Source organism: Lacerta agilis, chromosome 4, assembly GCF_009819535.1.
Source record: "Lacerta agilis isolate rLacAgi1 chromosome 4, rLacAgi1.pri, whole genome shotgun sequence".
Classification (NCBI taxonomy): Eukaryota; Metazoa; Chordata; class Lepidosauria; order Squamata; family Lacertidae; genus Lacerta; species Lacerta agilis.
Window position 1 is genome coordinate 39,620,853 of NC_046315.1, and position 10,211 is coordinate 39,631,063.

The following is a 10,211-nucleotide window of genomic DNA, read 5'->3' on the forward strand; positions in this document are numbered from 1 at the left end:
TGGGGAAAGGTGCAGGCGGGGTTGGCAAGGGCAGTGGCGGAGCTTCACGCTCCAGCCTGGGGGGGGGGGGCAAAGAGCAGGCAGGGGCGGGGCTGGCGCGCATCCTGTGGGCGTGGCGTCAACCCACAGGGGCGTGGCATGCCTGCGGGGGCAGGGCGCCCAGCACGGGCAGGGAGCAGCTGCGATGGCACCCTACAGGGATTGTGCTGCTGGGGGCGGTGCGCTCCCCCCCCACTCCTCTTCCTCCACCAGTGGGAAAGGGGAGCAAGCAAGGGCAACAGCTCCTAATACTACAAAACAATGCAGCTGTCTCCTAGCTGGGTCATACTAGCAAATCCCTCCACCTAATCATGTATGTGGAAACAAAGGACGGGAAAAAATGAGCATGAATATAGGAAGCCCGTGGCTATTTCTGTGATCATAGCTGCAGCATAGTCCATTGGCTTTGAACCATAGTAACCACATTGAGCAGATGAGGTTTAAGATGGGGATAACTTCCCTAGCACTCAAATGGATATTTCACTGTAGGCTAATGTTGAGCTCTGCAAACTGCACCTTGGCTTGCGTTATCAGTGCTTGTGGCCCATCCCTAGTTCACTTTGCTCCTATTCAGCACTCACAAACTTTTTTTTTTTTTTTAATGATGTGCCCTCCCTCTCCCTTTTTGGTCTTTCCCCTCTTTTGTTCTCCATGTCACCGAATGTCATTCACTTTCTAAAGATGTCTGGCTTGGAGCTTACAGACTGCAGGGCAGCTAAAGCCCACCCATCAGTGCTGATCCAGTCACATCTGCTCAGTCGTGCGACAAGGTTGGGGCTTTTAGAGCAGGGAGAAGCTAAAGTTCACCTTTTTTGCTGCTGAACGCCAAGCAACAAGAGGAGCCCAGTTCTTCGGCGGAACCTTTCACTGTGGCAAGTTGCCTTCTTGATGGCATTGATTTATATGGATTTTCTTTTGACTTCTAGGTAGCTGATGTCGCAGCAGTTGGAATGTGAGGCAGTCAGCATCCAAGGGCCAGCTTCCATGTCTTTTAAGGGGTGTCTTTCTCCCACTGTATGGTGCTCAAGAGAGATGCCTATGTGAATCCTGATGTCATGGGCATTTTACCAACATGCATATGGAGTGGTTTTTTATTGGTAAAAATAGCCATAGCATCCTGTTTCACATGTGCATCCCTTTGTATGGGTACCACATTGGCTGGGGAGGGCATAGAAAACTGCAGATGCAAAGATGTCCTGATTTGGAAGAGGCAATTTGGACAGACACAAGTTGTATTTACAAATCCCATTAACTCTCAGTAGGCCTTTTCAAACTCAGTCTCTCCATTTTTTTATTCACTGTTACTAAAAGGATGTTACTGAAGAACGATGTAAACTGCCTTGGTTCTTGAGTGACCAATTTGCATTCCTGGAGACTGGATAAGCCCTAGAAGTTAAGAGCTAATCTTGTCAGCATAAGATTTTTCGCAACAAAAATACTTCACAGGGTTTTGCTCAAGGTATTTAAAGTTTTTAACAGAACACAGGAGGCAGAAAATGTGTTCAGAAAATGCATCCCATTCATTGTTGTGGAAGCTCTTAATAGAGGAAGAAGAAGGAATATTTCTGAATGTTGTGATCCTGTTACAGAGTACTTTTTGAGGTTTCATCTAAATTATCTTATAGTGTGCCTTTGTTTCCCTGTGCTACAGATGTATGAGTTATGGTGTGTGGATATGTTGGTTAGCCAAGATGAGACACTTTGATGCCAGGTGGAATTATAACAGATTATCCCCAAAATTATCCAGTTGATTTATGCTAAGTTTAAATGATTCTGAAGTGAAAAATTAACTTGCATTGTGAATGAGTCTTGTGAGGTAGAAACAGCTATTATAGAGAAATGCTAAACAATATGTCTAAAGCCATAGTGATAATGCATATTGAAAAGACAGAATCCTGATTGCCAAATAGAAAATAAAATCTCCCTGGCTATTCAGACCTTATCTGCTATTAAATGATGGTTTATATGCTACCCATTTGACATGGGAAAGTTCATCACAATTTTAGTAGTAGTAGTAGTAGTAGTAGTAGTAGTAGTAGTAATCATCATCATCAATAAATTCTTTTTTAATAATAATAATAATAATTTTATTGTACCCCACCCATCTGACTGGGTTGCCCCAACTACTCTGGATAGCTTCCAACAAAATATAAAGGGAGACAATAAAACATCAAACATTGCAAGCTTCCTGAAACCAGTCTGCCTTCAGATGTCTACAAAAAGTCATATGATTATCTCTTTGAATAATAATCTATATATATTGTGAGAAATGGAGCTCATCTTTCAGTTAGTGGGATGTAATCCAACTTAATTTTGCTCTGAGCAGATCTGTATAATTTAATGAACCTAAAATTTCAATGGGTCTGCTCTGACTATTGGATACAACACAGTGAATCTGATAAAAGGTTTAAGTCTGTGTTAGTATTCTTATCCTGTGAAGCACTGCGGCTGCACACTGTGCTGTCATTGCAAAGTGATACACAGCAATACACAGCTATGATTAACATAGGTTCATAAATCCCAGTGGTGATCAATAAGAAGCTCTTAGGGCCAGTGGCTTCCAATCCTGGAGCAAAGTTTCCCCTTGATCATGTGCCCCATTATCACTGCCATGTCAATGCTTTCAGCAAGATCCCAACACCCTACAGATGCAGCGTGAAAAAGGTGGACTGTCTGTAACTTGTAGCATACCATTGTAAAGTAACCCATAAGCAGGAACAATTTTTGTAACCAACTGTTAGGCAAGTTAGGGAATTTCAGAGAATTTTTCAATGGCAATGCATGATTTTGTACCAGCTGTGCTGGTGACCTGTTCTGTTCACTGGCATAAGCCTAATAGGGATTTTAAAGGCAGTATCAAATGTTAGTCATACTTAGAGTAGACCCATTCAAAGCAATGCGCTTGAGTCCGCTGATCTCAGTGGCTTTACTCTGAACAAGACTTAGTTGGCCATCACCCAGTGTGTATAATCCAGAACCACCAAAGTCAATAAAACAAATGCTGTTGACTTCAGTGGGATATGGCATGTGCCTTAAATCAGCAAACCTCAAACAACTAAATCTGGAATTGTTGTTACCTCCTCTTCATGCAGATCATTGGTGAAATCAAGCAATGTTTTAAAAGTCAGCAGGAATCATAGAATTGTTGAGTTGGAAGGCACAACAAGGGTCATCTAATGCAACCCCTTGTAATTCAATTTTTTTTAACCCAACATGGGGCTTGAAACCATGACCCTGAGATTAAGAGTTGCAGGTTTTTATTGACTGAGATATCCTGCCTTCTTTTGAAATGCGACATATGCTGAATATACTGTATTAAAACCCTTCTTTATATAATGCAACTTAATCATTGTCTTCCTCTTAAACAGCCAGAAATGGGTGACTGGAGTTTCTTGGGGAACATTTTAGAAGAGGTGAATGAACAATCCACGGTCATTGGGAGAGTCTGGCTGACTGTCCTCTTCATTTTTCGGATCCTAATCCTTGGGACTGCTGCAGAATTTGTATGGGGAGATGAACAGTCAGATTTTGTGTGCAACACCCAGCAGCCAGGTTGTGAAAATGTGTGCTACGACGAGGCCTTCCCCATCTCCCACATCCGACTGTGGGTCCTGCAGATCATCTTTGTCTCCACTCCCTCGCTGGTTTATTTGGGCCATACTGCACATCATGTAAGGATGGAAGAGAAAAGGAAAGAGCGGGAAGAAGCAGAGAGGGCTCAGCAAGCTGGGGCGGACGAAGAAAATTCACCCCTTGATCCAGACCGGAAGAGCCCTATAACTACGAGAGAAGCAAGCTCCAAGGGAACCAAGAGGTTCCACCTCGAGGGAACGCTCCTGAGAACCTATATTTGCCACATCTTCTTCAAAACCCTTTTTGAGGTGGGGTTCATAGTGGGCCAGTACTTCTTATATGGCTTCCGAATTCTTCCGCTTTACCGCTGTGGCAGATGGCCTTGCCCCAACCTCGTGGACTGTTTTGTGTCCAGGCCTACCGAAAAGACTGTTTTTATTGTGTTTATGCTTGCTGTGGCATCAGTCTCTCTCTTCCTCAATCTTGTGGAGATCAGCCACTTAGGCTTTAAGAAGATCCTGGGTGCCTTCAGGAGGCCAGTGGAGCAACAACCTCAGGAGACCCCAGAGAAGCCCCTTCATTCTATCGCGGTTTCATCTATCCAGAAGGTCAAAGGCTACAAGTTGCTGGAGGAAGAGGAGAAGCCGACGTTCCACTATTTCCCTTTGACCGAAGTGGGAGTAGAAACCACCCCAGTTCCCCCCTCATTCAACGACTTTGAGGAGAAGATCAGCATGGAACGCCTGAAAGACCTTTCCAGGGCCTTGGGGGAGCACCTGCCTTCTTACGTCTATGCGGATGAACAGGAGGAGGAGAAAGTCGAAGCAGGAGAGGAGCCGGAACAGGAAGTGGCTGAGGCGGCGGCCCAGGAACAGAGGGTGGAACTGGTGACTGAAAAAGCCCCAGAGAAAGGAGAAGATGACAAGCATATGGAGGAGGAACAAGAGCCAGAGCCGCTGGGAGACGACTTGCCTTTACCATCCGCTGATCTTACAGCTGACACAAGACCCCTCAGCAGGCTAAGCAAAGCCAGTAGTCGTGCCAGGTCAGATGATCTGACTGTATGAGGGTACTGGCTCGAGTGGCTCTGAAGAAGCCACAGAAATACATATATATCTCAGATGTCTCAAAACAAAGTGCTAAACCAGTCATTTTAATATTATTTCTTATCAGTGTTTTTGGCTAGAAAGGTGCTATCAACGCTAACTGCCTTGTCAGTCCTGTTTGTCATACACATGGAGCTAGCTGTCCTACGGTGACCCATTTAACTAAAGAATCCCTCTTCTTTCACATACAAATGCCTCACATACAAACGCACTATATACAGCACTGACATCCGAGGGGGAAAGCCTTCCTAAAGCAACGAAGACAGACGTAACAACTGTGATCACAACCTGTTTTTATGCTCCTCTTTTCTCCGGGGATGTGGGAAGCCTGTTTCTTCATTTGGTTATCATAAGATATCGGTAAACTGTTAACTTGGGTACTTCTTTGTTCGGTGTTTGCTTTGGCCACAACAGTTTTGGTTCTCCCTTCCTTGTTGAGCCTTGAGCGCAAGTTATTTTCCTCACAAAAAGGGATACTGGCAATTAGTATTGTTAAATGAGATCCATTTATCCCCCTGTGAAAGAACAAAAGCTGCAGTGTTTGCCTGTGGAGGTAAATGTGGTTAACTTATACTTGTATCCCCTGGTCCAGTTCAGACACATAACATTTTGTCCCTGGAATACAGTATATCCCAATCTGTCGTTGCAAAGAACATATGATTCCTCAGATACAACAGTGCCTCCTAGGAGCAATTTATGTGGTTGTGTCATGCTGCTGTATTTTTCTGAGGGACATATCAAGGACCTGGGTCACTTATTATTATTATAATTATTATAATTAAATAATTAAATAAATAAATATGTTAAGTTGTTTTATCTTGTCCCAGGCAACCCAAAGCAACTTACAAGCAAATACTGGTTTCTCTTCATAAATGTGGCCTCCAGGACAGAGGAGCACATCATCTAGAGCAGTGGTGTGGAACCTCTAGGTCATGGGCCTGATTTGACCTCCTCCTATGGCTCACCCACCTATACCTGACATCGTATATCAGCATCAAGTAAAGGGCAGGTAAAGGTGGAGCTGTGCCGAAAGCCTTGTGTGTTCAGCTGATTGTTGGCACTTGCAAAGTCCTAAGCGGTGGAGAACAGGTGTTTAAGACATGACCTGGACTCTGCTACTGATTTGTTTTAGTTACCTTTCTTATACTACTTTTGCTAGTGGTGGTGGTGGTGGGAATCCCCTTCTGCTTTCAGGGGGCTAATCATCTCTTGCCCCTGCCAAGCGGGGGGAAATTTTGATTGCTTTATAGCAGGGGTGGGTGGCCAACTCCTAAGAGACTGTGATCTACTTACAGAGTTAAAAACTGGCAGTGATCTACCCCTTTTTGGGGGGTTCAGGTCAAAGTTGTTGAGCTTTTTTGGGGAGGAGGAAAGCCCCGTTTTTTAGGCATTCAGGTCAAAGTTGTTATTGAGCTTTTTTTAGGGAGAAGGAAATCCCTGTTTTTGGGTGGTACAGGAAAAAAAAATTGAGCTTTTCTTAGGGGAGCCAAAGTTATTGAGCTTCTTTGGGGGAGCCAGTGATCTACCAGTGATCTACCACAGACGTCCAGTGATATACTGGTAGATCACGATCTACCTGTTGGACGTGCCTGTTTTATAGGAAGACATTTCCTTGCATTTTTGAGGGGGAAATCGTCTGCCTTACCTTAGTCAACTTTACAAAGTGGCAAGGGTCCCCTTCTCCCTCCAAATACCGTAAGTGCTACAGCTCCTTGATGTAGTTGTGAAGTTCTCAGTGTGGCACCCAAACCCTACCCTTCTATTTGAAAAAGGAGCCATGCATGTCCTTGTAGATTCCTGATTCTGGAGAGCCTTGAATTTCTTAGTTAAAGCAGAAAAGGAGGACACCTGCAATGTTTGTTTTTAAGTGCAGAAACCGGGGGGGGGGGGGGCTTGTAATGTTAGGTAAGATGAGGCAGTCCCACACCCCAAAATAAATCTTTGCCCACCCCAGTCTTTGGAAAGTTGTTCCCACCTCCCACAAATTACAACCCCCCAACTCCCACCTGCCAAACCAACTCAACAACCCAGTCCTAACTTTTACATTGTGGGTTATGCTGCATTGTGGCTCCTTACTACAATGCTGGGATAACATGGGAAGAGCCTGTGCTAATGCAGAGTCCTCCTCACAACTGTGTTGCTCCAGTTGTATAGTATAGCCTTCTCAGACACCACAAAGGTAACAGATATGGAGTTGTATAACATTGTTATGTATTGTATATTATAGTACTGCCTCTAGCAATACTCTAGCTGCACATCCCATTGGGCTCAATGGCAAAATACCACTGTCTTTTAATGGATCGTGATTGTGTTGTTTGATGGTAATGCCTTTTTTTGTTGGTGGCTAAATGTATGTATCCCTAACAACAGAGTTGGGAAACCTGTGGTGCTCAAGATGTTAGTTGGACTACAACCCCTATCATCCCTTACCATTGGCTATGCTAGCTGGGGCTGATGGGAATTGAAGTCTAATGAAACCCAGAGCAACACAGGTTCCCTATCGCTGTCTAACAAGATTTCTAGCCAGTGGTGAATGAAAGGCATTTATTGTGGCATGAAAGTTACACCCCCCCCCCCAAATAATAATACATTATTGTGCTTTCCCCTCAGTATATATGTGCTATCGTTGAAGTGCTGGTAGCATACTTCCTACTGTGCAGACTGCATGGTCTACTGTTATTGTCCTGGTTATTTTGATTCTTGCAGTCTGAACCTATGTAGAACCCCTGCAGAATGAAGCTGGTTGGATGTATCTTAGATAGACACGTGTCTCTATTCTAAACCACAGTGAAGTGATAGGAATATAAGACAAGGGCCTTATTGGAGCAGTCCAAAGTTTACTGCTGGGTCATCAACAGTGACCTACCAGATGCTCCTGAATAGCTCAGGTGGAGTACTGTAGCAAGGCAATAAGTGTATTTGGCATTAAAACCCACCTGTATCATCAATGAAATTCAAAGGCTTTGGGTGGAGTTCAATTAGTGCCTTTGTGATCATGGACAGGCTTTAGAGCCAGCAGATACAGTACATCTGTTAAAGCAGGCTTCCTCAAACTTGGCTCTCCAGATGTTTTTGGCCTACAACTCCCATGATCCCTAGCTAGCAGGACCAGTGGTCAGGGATGATGGGAACTGTAGTCTCAAAACATCTGGAGGGCCGAGTTTGAGGAAGCCTGTGTTAAAGGAAGGGGGGAGGCTAATTTTGGCTAATTCCCCTTGCAGTCTTTCATTACTTTCTGGCTCTTTTGGAGGGTCCTCTCAACTCTCTAGAGCGAATGTTCAGGGGGTCTTGGAGCTCCAGGGGCTAGCCACACACAAAACACGGCTCCTCTACAATTAATGGAGGCATCTACTGGGTCAAAACCAGCAACTGGATTTCACTTGTTAGAAAGTTTGTTTCGTTAAACAGGGTGCACATCTCTAGTGTTGAAAATGTCCACCACATTCTAGCTAGCCGGAGAACTATGACAAATCTCTTGTGGGCTTGGGCAAAATACAACTTGCATATATCGTGTGTTGCAAGTCAAATATTTTTAAGAGGATGGAGACTAATAACAGAAATGTGCAGGTATGCATTTTCATTGGCGCTGCTTTTACAGTCCTCAGTAGCTCAGCAAATTCTCTCCAGTTTGAAACAATGCAAAGGGCTTGCTGCAATGGGAGGTGTAATCCAGTTCAGAAAATCCCTTTAGCATAAACTGCCAACACCCAGAATGGGCCCCATAGAATTTTTCATAAGATTTGAGGGCTGTTAGCATCTAATTCAGAGGTCAACTGAAGTCAGGGATTTTTTTCTGCATTCATTCCCATGGTTTGGGATCAGGCTTTTAATCCTAACCAAATTCCAATGTATTTTGTTCCCCTATAGAGATCTCCCTTTACAGTTTCAATTGTCTGCTATTGGGGTGGCGGCATCATTTGCTGTCTTACACTTCTCAGCACTGGTCCTGTACTTTGTTTAAATGACTGCCCCAATCCTGTTATAGCATTATGTTATTAAAATGGTGTTGAAGTCTTTAGTAACAGGGGAGGAGAGGGGGAATCAGAATAAATCTGTTGGGTTTTGGATATTTGTTTAAATGAAAGACTGAATGTGAAACACATTTTAGAAATACAGTATGAGATTCTAACAAGAAGTCATTTGGATCAGACCAAGGCTCCATCTAGTCCAGAATCTTGCTTCTAAGAGTGACTCAGAAAGAAAGTAAGGCAGGTGACATTCTGATTTCTTGCAAATGATTTGCCATGATAATGAAGAAGACAAATGTTAGGGCTGGTTCATACAGAGATTAAAAACAGGAAGAATATTGATATGATATACAAAATAAAAATAGCTGCAAGTGACTAGTTCCATCCCTAACAGGGAAATAATTTTGATCAGAACATGAGAAAGCGGGTGGCTTATTGTCAAATTGTAACTCATTTAATAAGCAACCCATTATGTTGGTGCCTAAGCTAAAGAAACAATAAGTTTTTAAGAATTAATGATAGAAGATGATATCATTCTATGTGTGTTTTATGTGTTCTTCCTTTTTAATAACTTATAATGTTTTTATATGGTTTTGATTGAGTTCTTTTTTTGTAATTTGTCTTTTGCAAATTGTTTTTGGTGAAAATTGTGAATAAAGATTGAACTGAACCCATAGTGGCAGAAAACATTATGAAGTGTCCTGAGCTAAACCACATGCTAAGATGTTAAGGGACCTGGGGTCCAAAGAGAGGTTGAAGGATTTGGGGATGTTTAGCCCGGAAAAGAGACCAACCATTAAGAGGTGTTAGCCATCTTCAAATACAATGGTGCCAATTTGTTTTCTATTGCTCCAGGGAGTTGGATTCAAAGCAATGGGTCCAAATGGCAAGGAAACAGGATTTAGACTAAGAGTCAACCATAATCACCAGAACCATCAACTGTTTACGTCTCTCAAAAAGATACTATACAAATTGGACCTCTAATCTGATTCATTACAGTAATATGTTTATACTAGCCAAAGCCTTCAAATATTGTCATTTTAATAATTTTCTATGATAATCATCCAGGGGGCCATATAATTAGTACCATGTGGTAACCACAGTCTTTTCTCTCTCTCTCTCTTTTAGCAGTTCTGTTTGCTGGTTGATAATGCACTTTTGAAAACAGAATGTCAAAAGAGGTTTGTGATGAGCACAATGAAGGACCGACTGTTAGAAAAAGCATACTGGTATACTTTGTGAAAGTTATTCCTAAAATGACTGTTGTCTTGATTCATCATGGCCAATGTGCAATTGGCAATGGGCTCTGGAAGACTTGCAGCATTGTCCCGACATAGTTTGCTGCACTGAGCAAAGCTATTTACTTATTAACCCGAAGAATCCATATTAATTTAGGCAGGGGTGTTGCTAGCTGCTCCGGCACCCGGAGCGACGGGGGCATGGTGAGCCGCCCAAAGGGGTGCCACGGCAATCCGCCCGGGGGGGCAGTGTGCCCATGGCCGCAAGCCCCACACTACTGTTTCAG

The 10,211-nt window shown here is 43.3% G+C and overlaps 1 protein-coding gene across 3 annotated transcripts; it reads left to right on the forward strand.

The window, feature by feature from the left end:
- Nucleotides 1-729: 729 nt before the first annotated feature.
- On the forward strand, nucleotides 730-5,335 carry GJA8 (gap junction protein alpha 8). 3 transcript variants are annotated; one of them, XM_033146811.1, is made up of 2 exons: nucleotides 730-911; nucleotides 3,408-5,335. In XM_033146811.1, exon 2 carries the CDS (start codon nucleotides 3,414-3,416, stop codon nucleotides 4,677-4,679), a length of 1,266 nt encoding a protein of 421 aa, XP_033002702.1. In that variant the 5' UTR covers nucleotides 730-911; nucleotides 3,408-3,413; the 3' UTR covers nucleotides 4,680-5,335. The 3 variants fall into 3 exon arrangements, with proteins under 3 accessions (XP_033002702.1, XP_033002704.1, XP_033002703.1); XM_033146813.1 differs by lacking the exon at nucleotides 730-911 and adding an exon at nucleotides 947-965; XM_033146812.1 differs by lacking the exon at nucleotides 730-911 and adding an exon at nucleotides 1,441-1,498.
- Nucleotides 5,336-10,211: the final 4,876 nt, after the last annotated feature.